The sequence below is a fragment of the Clarias gariepinus genome, chromosome 1 (genome assembly GCF_024256425.1).
Source record: "Clarias gariepinus isolate MV-2021 ecotype Netherlands chromosome 1, CGAR_prim_01v2, whole genome shotgun sequence".
Taxonomy (NCBI): Eukaryota; Metazoa; Chordata; class Actinopteri; order Siluriformes; family Clariidae; genus Clarias; species Clarias gariepinus.
The window spans coordinates 42,791,119-42,812,480 of NC_071100.1; the positions used below are offsets into that span (position 1 = coordinate 42,791,119).

Consider the following 21,362-nt stretch of genomic DNA (forward strand, 5'->3'; position numbering starts at 1 on the left):
TTAATCTTAAGAAACATTCACGAACAGGTTGGACATTGTGGAAGGAATTATATGCTTTTAAAATTGCGGCAGGAATACTGGATTCCGACTGCAAATTCCCTTGTGAGAAAGTTTCTGTCCAGTTGTGTGACATGTAGAAAGATCAGTGCAAAGAATAGTAAACAAAAAATGTCAGAACTGCCACGTGATAGAATAACACCAGATCACCCACAGTTTACTAACGTAGGGGTAGACTATTTTGGACCCTTCGAGTCAAACGGGGTAGAAGTAACGTTAAAAGATATGGCGTATTGTTTACTTGTCTGACAACAAGAGCCGTGCACATTGAAGTCGCGCAGAGGCAAGGTGTCAGTTATGAGAAGTGATAATGGAACAAACTTTATAGGTGCTGAGACTTAATTGCGTAAAGCTATCCAACAGTGGAATCAGTCAAAAATTGAAGGCGTCCTCATGCAAAAGGGGATACAGTGGATATTCAATCCTCCTTCTGGGTCTCATTTTGGTGGAATATGGGAAAGGCAGATAAGATCAGTTAAAAAAATCTTGAGGTCCGTACTAGAAGAACAACCACTAAACCATGAGAACTTGCAGACATTCCTGTGTGAGGTGGAAGCTATAATGAATGACCGTCCCCTTACCACTGCTACAGACGATCCCACAGACCTGGAGCCCCTGACACCTAACCACCTGCTGCTGATGAAAAAACAGCCAAACTTGCCTCCTAGACTTTTTAAAGAGGAGGACATTTACGTACGTCGCAAGTGGAAGCAAATTCAATACCTTGCCGACTTATTCTGGAAGCGATGGGTGCGTGAATACTTGCCCTTGCTTCAGGAGCGCCAAAAATGGTCTCAAGTGAAAAAAAAACTCACAATCGGAGACGTAGTCCTTATAATTGACGAGTCTTCTCCAAGAAATTCATGGGTCGTCGGACAGATCACGAAAGTGTTCCCTGATAAAAAAGGACTTGTGAGACGTGTGCTGTTCAAAACTAAAACCAGTACCCTGGAAAGACCCATCGATAAGCTGTGCCTCATATGTGAAATGGACTGTTAATTACCTTATAAAGTAGTCATGTTCCTTTCATTTGGTACGCAACGATATAAATACCTTAAGTTAAACTGTTAACAAATGTTTAAAGTGTTAAGAAAGTTAATTCAAATTTTAATCTAATAGTAAATGTTGTGGCCCAATTGTAAAAAAAAAAAAACAACAACAACAAAACAAAAAATGTGTGTAATTGTCAGTCAATTAGGGGCTGGAAATGTAAGGGCCATATTTCATTCTTGTGATTTGTTGTTGTGTTTATTTTATTTCAGTCTATTAGTTAAGCATTAAGCATTAAGTATCATACTCATAATTTGTATTGTGACATCATTTCATGAGTTGTTCTGTGACATCATCTCACAGTTATGTAGCTGCATGTCTATCACGCACGTTAGTTGTTGTTGTTAGTTGTTGTTAAGACACGGAAGGATACAGAAAGGTGTGGAGAACACAAGCTTTTGACCGTGAGACAGTAAGCTAAAAGGAATACAGTAAAATGAGTTGTAGTAACTGTAATCTATCGAAGCTACAGAACACAGCAAGCGGCTTGTCGTGACTACAGTGGATTTATGCAAGAAACTGTAACAACCATTGTACTTTGATGTCAAAAATAAACAAGAGACAAAGAAATCAACGAAACGTCTGGAGTCGTCAGTGACACTGTGTAACAAAAGACACGCGTCAGAACTTGTGAATAACATGCACGTACAAATACGTTTACATGACATTTCTTCAATATCCTGTTCCAACCAACAAAATACTTCCATACATGTGTTCTGTTTCTAGCAAGATAAAATGCTCCAATACATATGTTTACTGTTTTCCACAAAACACAATGCTTCCACAATACATGTTCATCCTATGGCTAAAGGAAACATAACTCACTTAATTGGACATCTTGTCCATGCACTCCCATCCTCAAGCAGGTTGCATCTGCTTTGTAGCATCATATTGGTCCTTGGTGGCCCAGCACACAGTTTTAAATTATCAGCAGTGACTGATACAATGATACTCCTCCTGCCCCTTCCTTTCTAACTGCTGACAAATTTGCCACATTCTACGATGGGAAGATTGCAGCAATCCGCCAATCCTTCGCTCCCAACCAAAATCCTACAGCAGAACCTCAGGACCTTCTCTTCCCTCCCTTAGCAGAATTCTCCAACCTGTCATCTGATGAGATTCAGCAGATCATTTTATCATCTAACCCCACCACCTGTTCATTAGACCCAATCCCTCCCACAATGCTCCAGGCCATCTCACGAGACCTCCTTCCCTTCACCACAACAATCATCAACCATTCCATATCATCTGTTCATGTTCCTGCTGCTTTTAAGAAGGCAAGGGTTATTTCCATCCTCAAGAAACCCTGCCTGGACCCATCAGAAGTTAACAACTATCGCCCGGTATACCTTCTCTCTTTTATTTCCAAAATTCTTAAAAGAACTGATTATAACCTAATGTCTCTTTATCTCTTACAGAACAACCTTAATGATCCCAACCAATCTGGATTCAAAGTGGCACATTCTACAGAGACTGTTCTTCTGTCAGTCACTGAGAAGCTCTATGCTGCTAGATCTGCTAAACTGTCATCTGTCCTCATCCTCCTGGACCTGTCAGCTGCATTTGACATGGTGAACCAGAAGATTCTATTATATATTCTTACAAGCCTTGGAATTTGTGGAACAGCGTGGCAATGGTTTGCTTCTTACCTAAAAGATAGGTCATATGAGGTAACATGGAGGGGATCTACATCTGCCCCACATTGACTCTCTACTTGTGTCCCGCAGGGCTCAGTACTTGGTTCTCTTCTGTTCTCCCTCTATACCCCATCTCTTGGTAAGGTCATATCATTGCATGGATTTTCATACCATTGTTATGCAGATGACACCCAACTTACTTTCTCCTTTCCTCCCTCTGACACTCAGGTTTCCACCCAGATCTCAGCATGTCTGGCAGACATCTCATCCTGGATGGCTGCTTATCAGCTGAAGCTCAATCTCAGTAAAAACGAACTGTTGTTTATCCCTTGTGACTCATCCCCATGTAAAGACCTTGTGATATCGCTGGAAAACAACCAAATCACTCCATCAGCCACCGCCCGCAATCTTGGGGTAACCGTGGACAATCATTTGTCATTTTCCCCACACATCGCTAACCTTGCTCACTCTTGTAGATTTCTTCTTTACAATATTAGAAGAATTCGCCTATTTCTTTTTTCACAGGCTACTTAGGTGCTTGTTCAGTCCCTTGTTATTTCAAGACTGGACTACTGCAAATCACTCCTGGCAGGCCTGCCTCTGTCCACGATTCGTCCTCTGCAACTGATTCAGAATGCAGCAGCACGTCTCATTTTTAACCTTCCAAGTTCTCCCACACCACACCACTCCTCCGCTCCTTGCACTGACTTCCTGTAGCTGCCCGCATTAAATTCAAAATGCTGATGCTGGCCCAGCACCCACTTACCTCTCTGCTCTAATCACACCACGCACTGCACTACATACCGTCCGATCCTCCAGCACTGCTCGTCTCATCCCACCCTCTTTCAGGGATTGCGAGTGGCATTCATCCAGGCTCTTTTCTGTTCTGGCACCTAGGTGGTGGAACGAACTTCCTCTAGATGTCCATACAGCAATGACTTTGACTATCTTTAAACGACGACTCAAGACGCATCTGTTTATCCAGTACTTGGACTAACCCCCCATACTACACCAACAATAGAGCTATGGGTGTATTGGATAAACATTTCTTAGTTTTTAAAGGTTTTTCTCTTTGGTGAACACAAGATGGTGCAGTTGCTTATCTTTTTATGGTATAAGTCCTCTTTGATTATGAATTCTACTTTTTACCTTTAAACCTCTTTGACCTAGGCTGCACTTCTTTTATCATACTGTACTACTGAACAAATAATATTGTCCTGGTTACTCCTAGTAGCCCTGCTAATTTTAGATATACCATTCAAAAATTTTGTGTTATGACTCGCTATTAGGTTTTCCTGCTTCCAGGCTGCATTCACTTCCAATCGTTTTACATCAGATTCCAGATGTGAGGCTGAATGTATTGAATTAATACTGTCATGTGATGCTGTGGGTGGAGCTTTATGAATCTTTATGGTATTTATGTATTAGAGTAGGTACAAAAGCATCTCAGAATATTTCTCTTTGGTTAAGACCATTCATCATGTTCTCCTTCATATACATGTGTCTGTGGATTTTACTGGGTGAGTACATTATTATTGTTCTGTCAGAAAGAAGTGTGGAATTAGTGATTTAGTTTGCATGCAGTTAAAAATCAACAGAATGTGGCTTAACTGTGTAAAGGTTAAAAACATTGTGTTCTGTTCTCTATGACAGGTGACACCATGGGAAATTCAGTAGACCCATTTTTCACTCATAAAGCTGTAAATGAAGGTGAAAATATTACTCTGTCCTGCAGATACAACCCTAGCATTACTACAGGGAACTACTTGCACTGGTACAGACAATATTCAAAATTGGAACCTGAGTTTCTTCTTTATATTTTTCAAAGCGGAACTTTAAGTCTAAACATTCCCCCAAGAATGACTGCTAAAATCGACGATAATAAAAAAGAAGTGGATCTGATCATCTCCTCTGCTGCTGTATCAGACTCTGCACTATACTACTGTGCTCTGGCGCCCACAGTGACAGAAAATCCAATCACACTGTACAAAATCCCGGGCACAGTTTTTTGAGTTTGAATAATGTTTATGCATTTTGGGGGGAATTGTTACTCTTCTCTCATGTTTTATAGATTATTATTGAATGAATAGTCTTAAAACTTATCTACATATGTGCACGTTTCATTACATTTTATCTGGGATAGAAAAATTCTCAAATTCCTGCAGAGATAAAAGGACCTTCTTCTCATTCTCATAAGATTTAGACGAGACACATCTTTACGTCTTACTTTAATGCAGTGATGATTTTTACTAAAATAAACATATGAAGGCACCTCTCTAAGACTAAAACATCCTGCATGTCTGTTGTGTTTATTTGTTCCTATTTGAGATCATATATTTATTTCTAATGATTATTTATTTCTGATGAAGCCCACACAATTGTTATTTAGGCTCTAATAAGTAAAAACATAGCATTAAAAAGGGTGTAGATGACCATATACTGTAGGCATGTAATTTTGTTCTTTTATTATAATATCCATATACTCATAAATAAAATCATATACTGTATATTAAAGATTCATTACATATTGTGGCATGCACCTTAATCTCCTATTGCTCCTTGCTCACTCTGGAGGCAGCCTCCCCTTTCCCCCGTGTGAGTGGGCGGGGTTGTGGGAATGTGGATCATTTTGTGATTAATCTCTGCTAATGGATGTCTGGCTTTCTGCCTGAACCTGGAAAACTACAGAGCTGAGTTTGACTTTAATGAAAGTGTCTAAATTGTTTGTAAATAAAGTCTTGTGCAGGAAGAAATAAAATTATTTAAATTTTATTTGAGTAGTGTACAATAGTGCTCTTATTTATTTAGGCGGCATGGTGGTGTAGTGGTTTTAACCTTTTATTTTGTTTAAATATTTGTTTATTGTAAACTAGAAATATGTATTTGTTTAGAATATTTTACTGTAATGTAAAGCAGTGTTCAAACATACAAAGTTAATACATTTTTATAGTCACTGATAAATTCAATGTCTTATTTAATACGGAAATAAATTATAGTTATATTCTAGGTCTTAACTAACAGTTGTGGAACATGTGTTGTCAACAAGATGCAGCATTACATAGGTGTTTTTCAGCTCATCCTTGAAGAAGAGATTATTTATAGACTGTACTACATAAAAGTCTAGAGGATCAGAACGTTTATTAATTAAAGCACTAAAATGTATCTGCATTTTTGTATGATTAAATTCATGAATCATAGATATCAGTCAATATAGTAAACTAACAGATTGACATGAATTACCTGTAACTACTGTGAGAATCAATGGTGTGTGTCTCACTATGCACAGTAAATTGTACAGTACAGTTGTAGAATTGTATGGAGAGAAATTTCTGAATACAGCACTATGAAGATTCTCCATAAATCATAGATGTTGTATGAGCTGATTTGTTACATGAACTAAACTCTAGAAGGCCACATCCAGGGCATGCTGGTAACACTTCACTTATACAGTTCACCACTTAAGAGTATCGGTGACAGTAAACTGAACCACAAATACAAAACAGAACTATTCTACTGTTGCTGATCAACCCACAGCTTTCAACTTTACAGCTATCAACTTTAGCGTGTTTGTCTTGTACGTACACTGCTGGGGCAAAAAAAGTTGCAACATTAATTGCTAAGATCTTGTATTAAGGATGGGAGAGGTGAACTACTCTGTGAGGTCTTCCCTAGTACTTCCTATACACTTTTTCAGTGGGGATAAGGTCAGAAGCAATTTCAGGATGAGGTTGAAATTGCAGTTCATGTTTGAAAATAATCCTTTATGCTCTTAGAGCTACCCTTTCATAATCTAACTCAAGGAATATGCCTGTGCCACAAATGAATAAAAACTACATAAATGTGATACTCAATCTTTCAGTACTTTGTAGATTATCAGCTGACTTCAGTTAATTGGCACACATTGCAGAACTAACCAACTGAAGCAAACCCAAATCGTAACACAAGTTACGGAGCACTTCATGCTCACTAGCCAATTTAGAGTTACCTATTTATTTTAGGCATCTGTTTAATGGAAGAACAAACACAAAGTGAAGGGGAAAAAACAGAGTATCCTACATGTAGTAGTAGTAGTAGTATTTGCACAGTTTCGCTGATGGCTTGTGACAGCAGTCCTTTGGACATAATTTCGGACATGAAATAGATTTGGACATCACTTCCCACAAACTGTTTTATATCTGAGCCTCCAACAATGAATAAGGACTGAAATTTCAACATCCTAAGACAAAGTAAGTTCTTTCTGCATTCGCCCATTTTTTTTTTTTTTTTTTGTGGCAGATGTAGTGGGAATGTGGCTTAGTGTGCCTCAAAATCCCTCAGGGCTTCGTTACTTTTTTGTTCCTTTAGGAAATATTTTTTGAAATTATGGTGACAATTTCATGGTGACAAAATCATGATTGTATTTGTGACTCAATACAATCAGTTTTGAGACTCAGTTCAATGTTACTAATACTGTAAATTCTGTACAATCTGTATAAAGTTTTCTGGGTGTGTCCTTGTAACAACCTGTTCTCATAAGTGTAAATTTTAGCACATGCAGCGCTATTCTCACAGAGCTGTGTTCAGAAATGGCTCGACTGTATAATGTTCTGTATATAGTAAAACACATAACACTGATCCTCTCTGTCAGTACAGGTAATTACTATTCACAATTTAGTCAATAAATGGTTTTGTATTCCATGCTTGTATTAAATTTGTATTTATTTGTGAATATTTTCTAAAAATTTATTTGCATAATGTACATACAAAGACTGTCACACGCCGACCTGCGTCAGCAGGCTAAAAGGACCCACAAGCAGACACAACAGATCAAATGGAAAAAGTATTTAATTGGAAAATATGCTGGAAGCAGATAAAGGGAACATTAGGCAGTATATATATATATATATATATATATATATAGATATATAGATATAGCTATGTATAATTTAGTTCTTTTATATTGAATATATATATATCTATATAGTTTACTCTAGAGGCGGTCAGGAGTAGGCAGCAGGGCAGGTTGGAAGTGGCTGTGGGCAGAGCTATAGCAGATGAGACTATGCTGAAAATAGATACAGAGGAAAGTTAGGCAAAATATGCGGTTCACTCAAAATGCCACTAGGAATGGGCAGCAGGGGAGGTTAGAAGTGGCTGAAGGCAGAGGTCTAGAAGATGTGAGATCCAGAGCCCATACAACACGGGCGAGAGAGCAACAGTGAAAGATCAAAAAGCAGAGCGCTTGCAGTCTTAGACTCACTAAATAAGAGCAGCCAAAAGGAGTCAGGGTAGAGAGCAGAGGCACTGACCAACAACTGAATAAGGACAGCACACACCTGTAGTCCAAACTAGAATGATCCAGGGGGATCGAGACAAGCCGTAGTCGAAAGTGAAAGCAGAGAATCAAAGCCGGTAGAGCAGTCAGCGTAGCGAACGAGTTTAATCCGAGAGGCAAGAGCGTAATCCTGGGGAGCAGAAAAGAGAATCAACAACGTGAAAAACAGGCAGATATACTTGACAAAAAGGCACGAGACAATAGAGCATTGGCACGCAATAATTCGGCAAGGGTTCGCTGCTTGAGGGAGAGTTATATAGAGTGGTGGTGATGAGGCGCAGGTGTGCGCGAGCATGAGTAACTCAGGCGGCAAAATGGAAGCCGCGGAATGGAGTGTGGAAGGGAGTTGCGGGAGATCAGGACTTGTCCCGAGAAACGGGCATTACCCGGCGTACCGTGACAAAGACAAAGCTAATAAAATATCTAATTTTATTTTTCACAGCAGGCGGTTTTGCAGGAAAATTTGGGTCGATGGATGAAATTGTTGGAAAAGAAACAGACACCGTTACTCTAAAATGTTCATTTGAGTTAAGCAGTGAATACAATTATCTTTACTGGTACAAACAATATTCTAATGGCGCACCTCAGTTTTTACTGTATGAAGATGGCATTCCAACTGACTTTAGATTAGATGCTGAATTAACCTCACACTCCTGTCAACTTTCCATCAGAGGTCTAAAGCTATCAGATTCTGCACTGTATCACTGTGCTCTTAGAGTAGTAGCACAGTAATACAAAGTCAATGGAAGGCTGTACAAAATAATAACAATGGTGTTTATAAAACTTTTTAAACCACTGAAAATTTAAGATAACCTCCTTACCAACTTTTTATCAGTTAACCACAGACAAACAACATTGATAGTAAAATATGCAGCTTAAAGTATAAATATATGATATGGTACTGTAGGTACTGCAAAAACACCTGCACTAAAATTAAAAGGCAAATTTGCCTTATAAAACAGATTTTAATGAAATTAAACAACAGTTGTGTCAGGTGTTACTGGTGTACTATACTTTTATATTAACCTGCAGTTTCATTGCATGGTAATTGCTTTTTTCTTATACTCTGCCCAGATTTGAGTTTGATTGCATAAATACAGTATGATGATGGTTAGTTGCATATTTCACAAATTCAGAAGTAAAACCATCCATTACCTTGAAAAAATGTTAACTGTTAAATGTTAAATATTAATATTGACACTTGATTAAACTGACTCTAAATCCTTTCATGATCTGCCTGTTTAAACCAAATTACAGCTGTAATAAATGTCTGCCACTTTAGACTATCAGCTACAATTTCAGGTTAAATGCTAATTAATGTCGATCGAACAACTAATGCACTAGAGTGTAACATTACTTGTTTCACATAACAATACTGCCCTTGATTATGGATTTGAGTGTGATTTGGGATGCAATTAGGAACTAATTACCTTTGTGTCTTGCCATTGACATAAATAAAGCAGCACTTAAGGCATTTCAGAAAGACTTAGACTTGAAAAAACAATTACGAAGAAGATAAAGTGGTGTTTGAGATGATATAACATTATCAGATGTGTGCCTTTGTGGCAGGTTTTGAATCTGGAACTGGTGGCTAACTGAACCTTAAAAAAGCCAAAAAATAACAGCAGTTTCTGGGATAAAAACTGCAGTTTTACTGCAGTTATACTGCAGGTTTGTTAGGTAAAATGAAGTATAATGAAATATCATGCAGTTTAAATGCATTTGGGATGCATAAAACATGATTCTGTAACTTTCTAGATATTAAACAGTTAAATAGCCCTATATTAGCGTAAATAACTGTTATTACTGTTTGTTCCAGACAAATACCATAAACATCCTGTGCTAAGGATGCACATCATGCTGATTAATTACTATAGGTTACTGGGATAAAAACATTTGAGGTCAGGAGATTTTACATGTAGGCCACATACAGCTTTCAAACATGTACAGTATGATACCATTATAATTACTGACCATCACAGTACTGTATGTAATGTATGATGTTTATTGTTAGATTAAAGGGATATATGATCCTACTAAATGCCAAAATACATTAAAGGTATGAGATGTGTGGCTCAATTGTAGTTTGTGATTCTAAATTCTTGGTTTATTAAGGAATGCCAGTCTCATCTTATTTCCAGGCACAGGCAAACAGAAAACAGAAACTGCTCATCTCATCTGCTGCTGTATCAGACTTTGCACTATACTATACTGTGCTCTGAGGCCCACAGTGACAGAAAATACAGAATGCACTGTACAAAAACACATTTTATTGTACTGTAGCATATAAACTATTATTGTTCAACAATGTACATAATCGTTAAATGAAATTTTCTGTAATATCCCTGTGTATATTGTGAGCATTATTTGATCTATTCATTTATGCATAGTTGGCTTAAATTGGTAATAAATTAACTCATCTATCCATCCTTTATTTAGACGTTTTTAGAAGCCACTTTTTTTTCTACTGTATAGAACAAATTGCTACTTGTAGGGAATATTTGGTTTTTAGTATGTTTCATTGTATTCTGTGTGCATAAGAACAGAGTGATTTTCTTCCTTTTCCCACGACACAAGCTGTACTTTCAATAAACACATTCTAACGTAGTTTATGTTAAAGGTTGTAAAACTGTTAAACGCTCGTAAATGTAGAGCTACTCCTAAATTTATGTTCTTCCTTACCTTATCTTTTAAAAGCATTCCAGACTGGATGTAAACACTCCTGCATTCACCTTTTCTTAGGTTCTTTGTGTGTGTGCGTATATATACTCCTGTCTCCCACAATAAACTTTGAATGTCTCACTGAGCACTGACTTGTGTGTATCATTGAGGGGTTCCCTGGTACCAGGCGGGACAAGCAGAATACAGGCTGAGCACTGAGTAGACAAAAGGAGGTCTATCAAAATTCAAGAAATCCTTACACTACTGTTCAGTATATTCAGCATCACATCATAATGAATTGAAAGTGTAGAAATGTTGTTAAAACTGAAAGTAATGATTAAGGTATACCACAACAGCAACACTTCCTGGGTGTGGCCTTCTAGAGCCAAGTTCCCTCATGTAAGTTCAGCTCATACAGCACTATTAAACAAAATCCTCACAGAACTCTGTTCAGAAATGGCTCAACTATTCAACTTCGTGGTCATAGTGAGATACACACCACTGATTCTCACTGTAGTTACAGGTAATTTGTCTTCAGTTCATTAATAGTATTATTTAAGATAAAGTGAATAATATCTACTAATTTAACGTTTTTAGCATCAAGCTATTTATTAAGATAATATTTAGACTATTTGAAAGAAATACAGATTTATTCTTTCTATTCTCTCCTTTACAGCAGGCAGTTTTGCAGATATAATTGGGCCGAAGGATGAAGATGTCAACATTAGCAAGGAAGAAACAGACACTGTTACTCTGAAATGCTCATATGAGTCAAGCAGTGATTACATTTATCTTTACTGGTACAAACAATATCCTAACAGCGCACCACAGTATTTACTGTATCGAGGCGCAAAGTCAAGGAGTGGCTATGATAGCACTGATACTGACACTCGATTAACATCAAAAACAACTTCAGACTCTACTGAACTTACAATTGGGAGTCTAAAGCTCACAGATTCTGCACTATATCTCTGCGCTCTTAGAGTAGGAGCACAGTAATACAGAGTCATTAAAAGCCTGTACAAAAACATAACAATTGTGCATAAGAAGTTTCTTAAACCACAGAAGATTAAAGTTACTTCCTTTACAATTTTATCAGTTAACCAAAGACACAAACAAAACTTGTGCTCATATATGGAGCTAAAAAAAGCTGAAAAACAATCTAATTTAACTTATAAATAGGTATGTCATAGCATGTGTTTGTTAAAAATCATATTCCTTATTTGTTAATAAATTTCTTGTTAATCTTAATGTCTTTCTTTTTTTTCATTATAGTAACATGCTGTTAGACATTAGCACTGCCATCTGAAATAGCATGACTCTAAGCGTTGCCTTTATATGATGACTGGCTTAAATAAATGACTTGCTGTGTAATGTATAACAGAATTGTAATATTTAGTTAAAGGGAACTCCCCTAACATACTCTAATGTGAACCTGATAGGATGAGTTTTTCCATTCTACACTGTATCTCTTGTACGTTTAAGTTCCATTGGTGTATGCCTTTAGTTTCACTGAAATAAAAGAAACAGTGGAGCTTTCCTGTATGTGTGCCCTTTGTCCTATTGTTTCTCAAATTTGGTAAGTTTATTTAGTTAATAGTTATAAATCACACCCAAATAAACATATTATTATTATTATTATTATTATTATTATTATTATTATTATTATTATTATATTAAAATAATCGAAATTGATGGAATAAATCATTAGCATTAAATTACTCTTTAAAGGGGTCATACAGGCCTGCATGCACTTTTTTAAGCTGTTTGGACTGAACTGTGTGTTAGGAGAGTGCATACACATTTTAATTTATTAAATTAACATGCCCCTTCTGAAATCAGGCCAATAGCAAATGCCTGTCACTGTGACGCCACATCACAAGAGGCCGCTCCTACACTTGTTGATTGACACTGGTGTTTTAGCAAAGACCCGCCCCGAGTGAGAAGAAGCTGTCGGCCATTGTTTTTCGCCGCTGGAGCAAAATGTCGCCTAAGCGAGTGTGGTGTACAGTTGTTGGGTGTAATAGCGAACACAGCAGTCGTCATTCACTACCGACATCTGAGTCGCTGAGGACGCAGTGCCTGAATTTCACTTCAAAAAGCAGGTCACACTTTGGACTTAATATTATCCTTCGGATTGAGTATAAGAAACATAATTACAATTCCACAGTCTGAAGTTATATCAGATCACTGTCTTGTCTCGATTAAAGTATCTCATAGTAATAATGTACGCACAGCACCGCGCTACCGCCTTAAACGTACATTCACATCAAATACCACACAGAGCTTTATCGATCATCTTCCAGAGTTATCAACTTTGATTGGATCGCCATCTGATTTCACAGAACTCGATCAAGCGACCGAATATCTAGAGTCAACACTTCGTCATAGCTTAAATAATGTAGCTCCAGTTAAAAGAAAAATGATTAGAGATAAGAAACTTGCTCCTTGGTATAACAATCACACACGCACTCTAAAACAAACCGCTCGGAAATTAGAACGCAAATGGCGTCAAACTAAATTGTTAGTTTTCCAAATAGCATGGAAGGAGAGCATCTTGAACTATAGAAGAGCTCTCAGTGCTGCTAGGTCAATGTATCTCTCCACTCTTATAGAAAATAACAAAAATAATCAGAGATTTTTATTTAATACCATAGCTAAATTAACTAAAAACAAGACCACTGCAGAAATCTCCACAACAACAACATACAGTAGTAAGGATTTCATGAACGTTTTCAATAACAAAATCATAAATATTAGGCAAAAGATTCAGGCTTTAAAATCAGACAATTTAAGTGATACAGATGATAAATTAATCACATCACATCAGAACCTAGAATACTTTACTCCCCTTGAAGCGAGTGAACTAATTTCACTCATCTCCTCTTCAAAATCGTCAACCTGTGAATTAGATCCGATACCGACACATTTTCTCAAGCAGATAGTTCCAGCAATAACAGAACCCCTGTTAAAAGTAATTAACTGTTCACTCAGCAGTGGGTATGTCCCTAAATCCCTTAAATTAGCAGTTATTAAACCACTAATCAAAAAACCTGACCTTGACCCCTGTCAGCTTTCCAATTACAGGCCGATATCAAACCTCCCGTTTATTTCTAAAATTCTGGAAAAGGTAGTATCACAACAGCTATGTTCATATTTACATAGGAATAGCATACATGAATTGTATCAGTCAGGATTTAGGCCTCATCACAGGAGAGAGACAGCACTTGTTAAAGTAGTAAATGACCTCCTAGTGGCCTCTGATCAGGGTTGTGTCACTATACTTGTGTTACTCGACCTCAGTGCAGCTTTTGACACTATTGATCATAATATTCTCCTTTACAGATTAGAAAATGTAGTAGGAATTAAGGGAACGGCCCTCTTATGGCTCAGATCCTATTTGACTGATCGTTATCAGTTTGTAGATTTAGATGGTGACCATTCCTCATGTTCTCAAGTTGAGTTTGGTGTTCCACAGGGTTCTGTTTTAGGCCCACTGCTTTTTTTTTCCTTTACATGCTTGCTCTAGGCAACATAATTCGTAAACATGGTATTAGTTTTCATTGTTATGCTGATGACACACAAGTATACGTTTCAGCAAAACCAGATGAGAAAAAACAGCTTACTAAAGTTGAGCAATGTGTGCAGGACATAAGAGATTGGATGCTAATTAATTTCCTTCTGCTTAATCCTGATAAGACAGAAGTTCTAGTCATAGGACCACAAGCAGCTAGAAGTAAGCTTTCTGATCACAATGTGATTTTAAATGGCCTTTCTGTTCCATCAAGTGCAACAGTAAAAGACCTCGGTGTGATTATAGATTCAAGCCTTTCATTTGAAGCACATGTAGATAATATTACCAGGATAGCATTCTTTCACCTCAGAAATATTGCCAAGATAAGAAATATATTGTCACTAAACGATGCAGAAAAACTAGTTCATGCTTTTATCACGTCTAGGTTGGATTATTGTAACGCCTTACTGTCTGGTTGTTCAACTAGGTGCTTAAACAAGCTTCAATTAGTCCAGAATGCAGCAGCGAGAGTCCTCACTCGAACCAGAAGATATGAGCACATGACCCCTATCTTATCTACATTGCATTGGCTTCCTGTGAAATTTCGCATCGATTTTAAAATACTACTCTTGACGTATAAAGCATTAAATGGTCTCGCGCCGCAGTATCTGAGTGAACTGCCAGTGTCTTACGATCCGCCACGCCTACTTCGATCAAAGGATGCAGGCTGCTTGTCAGTACCGCGTATTATTAAAACTACAGCAGGGGGCAGAGCTTTTTCTTACAAAGCCCCAAAGTTATGGAATAGTCTTCCAAATAGTGTTCGGGACTCAGACACAGTCTCAGTGTTTAAGTCCAGGCTAAAAACCTATTTATTTAGCCAAGCATTTTTATAAATAGATTAGCCTTAGGTAAAGGAGCAGATCTGGGGGACTCATGGACGTAGAGTATTAGGCGAACTGGTATGTTTGGATGCTGTCTTCCCCACTCTCATTGATCACTCAGGTTTGTTGACGGTGAGGTGATTGGTTGCCTTACATCTCTGGAAGCCCTCATGTTTGTGTTTCCTTCTGGCTCTCCCTTTTTAGTTATGCTGTCATAGTTAGTCCTGCCGGAGTCTCTGCTTGCACTCTGCACTAAATATACATTCACTTTTTACATTGTTCGACTGTGACCATACCTAACTGTTATTTCTCCATCTCTTTGCTCTCTCCTTTTCTGCTCTCTCCTCTCTCTCTCTCTCTCCCTCTCTCCTTTTTCCTCTACCCATCTCTCTGTCGAGCTATACATGTCGCTCCTGAGCTGCCAGTGATCCAGACCCCCTCTGCCCGCTGGAACTCTCCAACCCATCCTGGAGTCCTGCTTCTGGTTGGAGATCTTATCACATGGATGCCCCCGTGTGGTCTGCCTGGAATGCGTGTGGTGACTGGGGTTGGTTCCACTTTTCCATGAAGGTGGTCCTGTCCTCGACTGATGCAGACAGCTGTTCTCTGAGGACCTGTGACTTCAGTCGCTCAATAGTTCAGGACTGAAATTTTTCACAGTCTACCTGAGCCTCCAGGAACAAACTGGACTTTAATCTTACACATCTCCTCTTATATTGAACTTTCAGTCTCGCATATTATTATGCACATCAATCCCTGCTATCTGTTTTCACCCAGATGAGGATGGGTTCCCTGTTGAGTCTGGTTCCTCTCAAGGTTTCTTCCTATTACCATCTCAGGGAGTTTTTCCTTGCCACTGTCGCCGTCGTCCTAGGCTTGCTCATCAGGGACAATCAGGGACAATCATATCATTTTTGATTCATACACATTCACATTTCATACGAACTTAGTTCTTTTGATTGTGTAAAGCTGCTTTGTGATGATGTAAATCGTTAAAAGCGCTATACAAATAAAATTGAATTGAATTGAATTTAGTTTTTGAAGCTAACGTCCCCGCTGATTTACCTAAATGCGTTCATGTTTGCGCTAATCATTTTTTTACCAGACTGCTTTATAAACGAGGGTCAATATAAAGCAGGTTTTACTAGGAAGCTGCTCCTGAAAAATGGATCTGTACTAACGCTTCGTGTTCCTGCTTTATATTTACCAGGCTCAGTGAGTAAAGTAACATTTAAACTCACATTTCTTTTTCTATGACTTTTTGCAGATCGCCTTTTCTAATAATCACGATGAATGCGGAGTGTAAGTTAACTTATACTCTCATAGAACATGGTTATGGCTTTTTCTCTATGTACATCCGTCTCTATATAATCCCTAATCGCCCGTTTATAATAAACAATGCATTAAGGTGATTGTCTAGTTGCAAACTGTGTACGTAGTCGGAAAACTTACCTTTGTTACGTTAGATGGTTTATAACGATGTCTGTCGAAGATTAAGAAGACATGTAAACACATCAGTAAACACATCGCGTCCGTATCTCTTTCAGTAAGTTTCTTCGCTTTATGTTGTTGTTGCTTGCGGCAGCGTAACAGCCCGTTAATTTATGCCCATGCAGTGATGAGAAAGACAAATTGAGTCGATGCATGTCCATTCTTTTAATTTCTGCATGTCAGGCGATATTACAAACTTCCGCGTAGGTTCTGTATTTAAATCAAACCAAAAACGACTGAAGAAAACAGGCTCAGGCTCCATATTCCAGCGTTTTCCAGTTCGGACTGCATTACCCACAAAGCACTTCGTTGTGGGCAATGTTTTGGACTGCATTACCCACAACGCAGTGCTTTGTGGGTAATGCAGTCCAAACTGGACTCCACTCCCGTGGCTATACCCCACGTGTTTTGTGAAGACACACCCCACAGAACTGGGGGGGCGGGCTCAGCAGAGATCATAAGCATTTAGAGGAACATGCACTGAAAAGTTAAAAGTAGTTTTTTTTTTTACACAACCATTGAGAATTTTCTAATTAAATATATTACAAACTTTTCATTAGGACCCTAAAGATCATATTAACATTTACTAAAACATGTTTCTGGATGTTCCCTTTAAAGGATTTACATAAACTTAATGACACTTAAAATACTTTCAATTATACTTCAGTAAAAAAAAACACTGTAGAAGCAGACATTAGAAAAGTTAATATTTTTATCATTTTCAAAACTTTTTGTCATGGCTGTGTAATCATGGAGAGCAATGGCTTTATAGGGAATAGGGGCCAGGGCTTTCTGGGAATATAGAGTGGGCAGAGCAAACTACCTGAAGGCCACAAATTCATGGAAATTTTTTGACATACAGTAGAGGACCTTCAGGACTGCTATACAGATGTGGCCATTAAGACTGTGCGTGTTTTCCCGCGAGATACCGCAACTTGGCATGCGGCGTGCCGCGACTTGCCGCAAGCAACATTCGGGAATTTAAATAAATTTGTTGTGCTTTACTGAATATCCGCCAGATGGCGCATGAAAGGACTTTATCTTTTTCTTCAAAATAGCCACCCTTTGCTCTGATTACTGCTTTGCACACGCTTGGCATTCTCTCGATGAGCTTCAAGAGGTCATCACCTGAAATGGTTTTCAGCAATCTTGAAGGAGTTCCCAGAGGTGTTTAGCACTTTTTGGCCCCTTTGCCTTCACTCTGCGGTCCAGCTCACCCCAAACCATCTCGATTGGGTTCAGGTCCGGTGACTGTGGAGACCTTTTTTTGTTAAGTACATAACTCCACATGGTCCAAACTTTTGGCCTGTATATATATATATATATATATATATATATATATATATATATATATATATATATATTCTCTTATTATAACTTGAACAATTCGGCTCACATGTTGGAAAGGCCAGCATTTATCTAGCGAGTAGCCTATATATTTGTGTTTGTTGTATTTCTGGGGGTGCGGGTCCACTGAAGCACTGTGAGCAGAGAAAGTGACTCTAATAAAAACCCTGTTAGCAGTCAACTGGCCCAGGATGCGTACGTTTTTACATAGTTTAAACCCTGCAATTTTCCTGCTTAGGTTGATTGTGGATCCAGAGTCTTTTTTGTGAATGCTGAGTATGAAGTGATAATACACCCTGAATAGCGCTCCTGCTCATCATAGAACACACTTACACCTACATAAATCTACACACTCATTCACATATTGGGGCAAATTTGAGTAGTCAATCCAATGTGTGTTTGAGAGGTGGGAGGATATTGAGGAACCTAGAGAAGACCCATGAGAAAACCCATGACATGTGATAAGATTTAAAACTCCAAATAGACAGAGATCAAGAAGTTCAACTCAGAGAGAGTTGATAGAGTATGATGTAAAGATTAGGAAAATCTGAAAAAACAGCAAAGATACACTAATTATAGAAAACTGACTCTAGAGTCATTGTTCTTTAATCTTTATCTAGTGGGTGCAGAATGGCTTAAAGAAACCGTACAGTATGGTTTAGCTATTAATATATTATTTTCACTGCTGGCTTTATTTTAGTGGTTATACAGTAATAACACCTATAATAACGATCTTCCAGCAACTTGAAGATATCTTTCAGAGGGTCCAGTTCGACCAGATCAGGACTTTTTTTTTTTTTTTACATTTTCTGCTTTGCTCCAAACTTATAAATGACAGTATTTTAATGCCACCTGAAAGGTTTTTTTCAAAGGAAATGATTCAAAATGCATCATTATTCATTTTTCTTCACTTCACCAGTGAGGTTATTCCTGGGGGGTTAGAATATCATCCATCAATCCTAATAGCAGGCGTTTCATTTGAATGAGGTTTGTTATTTACAAAGTAGTTGATTTGTTAATGGGTCGTTATTGTCTTCTTGCACTGATCACTGACACTGTAATCTGTGTTGTCAGGTTTACAAGGTTCACCAGTGGATCAGGTTTACCAGTGGATCAGACATTGTGGATCAGACACTGTGTAACAGAAACCTAATCAATGCCTTGTTCTGGAGGTTCTTGCAGCATTACAGCTACAAAATTACTGCTACTTTTTAATTATTTGATCTATTAAAAAAAAACAAAAAAATTACATCTAACTGACGAGTTTTAATAGTTAAGCTACTTCTGAACCTAGTTTAAACTTAAATAGAAAACTGCTTTACCTACACATAGAGACATAAGTGATAATTAAATTATTGACTGGTTCATTTAGTAAACAATTTATTTAAATTACAATTACATAAATGGTATTATTGTGATGGTTAGATTAGTAGTTCATTACTTTTAGTTTAAATATACTGTATATTTCAGCCAGGTTACCTAACTAAGGGCAGAATATAAAGACTTTCAGCAAGGTTGGTGATACTGTCATGTGATGGTGGAGGCTGGAGCTTTATAAATCTTCATGATGTTAACATATCAGAGTACATAAAGAATATTTTTATTTATATAAAGCCAATTATCATGTTCACCTTTTTATTTATGTGTCTGTGGATTTCACACTTTATTATTCTTTATAATATAAAAATATACAATATACTCTTTTCTTTATGACAGGCGACTTCATGGCAGATCCGATAGAGCCACTTGTTAGTCACAAAGTTGTAGATGAAGGTGATGATGTTATTCTGTCCTGCAGCTACAAAGGCTTCAGTGGCGGTAACTTATATAATGTACAATTGTTCAAACAATATAAAAAATCTAAACCCCTGATTCCTTCTTTCTATTACTTCAAGAAGAGTTTTAAAAGAAAACGTGCCTGTAACATCGGTACCACCTCAGTTCAGGGGAAAGAGATCTGGGTCTCCGGATTACTAACCGTAGCTTTGTCACCCCCTAGTGTGTCTACGTGTGTACTTGTCCCCCTGTATCTGTATTAGCACAAGACCAAGTTCACCTGTGTCTACCCCTGTGTGTCTCTATATATACCAGCCGAGCCCGTAGCCCTTTGTCTGTTCACCGTTGTGCACCTGTGTCTTTCATGTTTGTGACTGTATGGATGCTGATGATTCTGTCCCCTTCCCCCAGGAGTAACGGTGTCTGCAGGACGGGGTCCGGAGCAGCCGTAATAGTTAAAGACTGTGGAGAGTCACGGCCTGCCTGCAGACCCAGTGAGGGAAGCTGCGACAGATCGGGCTAAACCTTAGTTTGTTTCTTGCTTTCGTTAAGTTTTTTTTGTAAAGAGATAAATAAAGATATTTCTCTTGGAACCCTGCATCTGCATCTGCCATATTTCCGACATGACAGATGAACAGACCTTCCTAGACGCAGCAGGTACGCCCCTGCCTGAAGAGAAGATGCCCACGCTGGATTATATTATCCGATAGCAGGGGCAGATTGACGGCTTGGCACGGGCGGTTTGCGACATAGCACGCAGCGTGGAACGGCTCTCACTCCGATGGAACCCAGCCCCCGCCTCTCGGGCGCGCTCCGCACACTCCCCACCACGCGCCGCCCCACCGGAAAGGTATGCGGGGAATCCCGAGGAATGTAAGCGCTTCCTCCTGGCCTGTAAGCCCTACCTGGCCGATTATCCGGAGCTCGCGGACAGAAAGAAAATCAGTTTCATCACCCAGCAGCACACAGGTCCAGCGATGGACTGGACGGCAGCAGTGTGGAGCGCCGGCGGGACCGTGATGGCGGATTATGAGCAGTTCCTCGAAGCCTTTCTCGCGGTGTTCGATCATCCGGACCACTGAAAATCGGGGGAGCAACTCCTGCTGAGGCTGAAGCAAGGTAATCAGACGGTCGCGGACTACGCGGTGAAATTCCGCATCCTAGCCGCGGAGAGTGGCTGGTGTGACAAGAGCTTGTTGGCCAGGTTCAGAGATGGGTTGCAACCTCGAGCTCCAACTGGAACTATCTTGTCGCGACACCGGCTTGTCCCTAAACGACTGTATCAGCCTGGCCATCAAGCTGGACCAGCACCTCCGCGGTCAACGACGACTTCTCCCCGCGAGGAGTTCCTGACCACGGCCGCCGCGACAGCCTCAGCAAACCCCCCAGCGAACCGTGCGAAAGCAGCCATCCGGAGCCCATGGAGATAGGCACGTCACACCTCTCGGTTCAAGAGAGACGAAGACGGATCTCCGCAGGATTGTGTCTGTACTGTGCGGGGGGAGCGCACAGAGTCAGCAACTGTCCCTTGTTGAATGTAACAACACACACACCTCCTCGCACTCATCACTCCTTCTGTTTATATGCCAGTTTGTCTGTGTCACACTGTGTCTGTTTTTCCACTATTAGAT

At 39.0% G+C, this 21,362-nt stretch overlaps 1 gene segment (V, D, J or C); it reads left to right on the forward strand.

Moving 5' to 3' along the window:
* The first annotated feature begins 4,186 nt into the window (after nucleotides 1–4,186).
* LOC128530203 (T cell receptor alpha variable 12-3-like) lies at nucleotides 4,187–4,775 on the forward strand. The segment is given in 2 exon segments: nucleotides 4,187–4,264; nucleotides 4,398–4,775. Coding segments are annotated over 2 exon segments (399 nt in total).
* The last annotated feature ends 16,587 nt before the right edge of the window (nucleotides 4,776–21,362 follow it).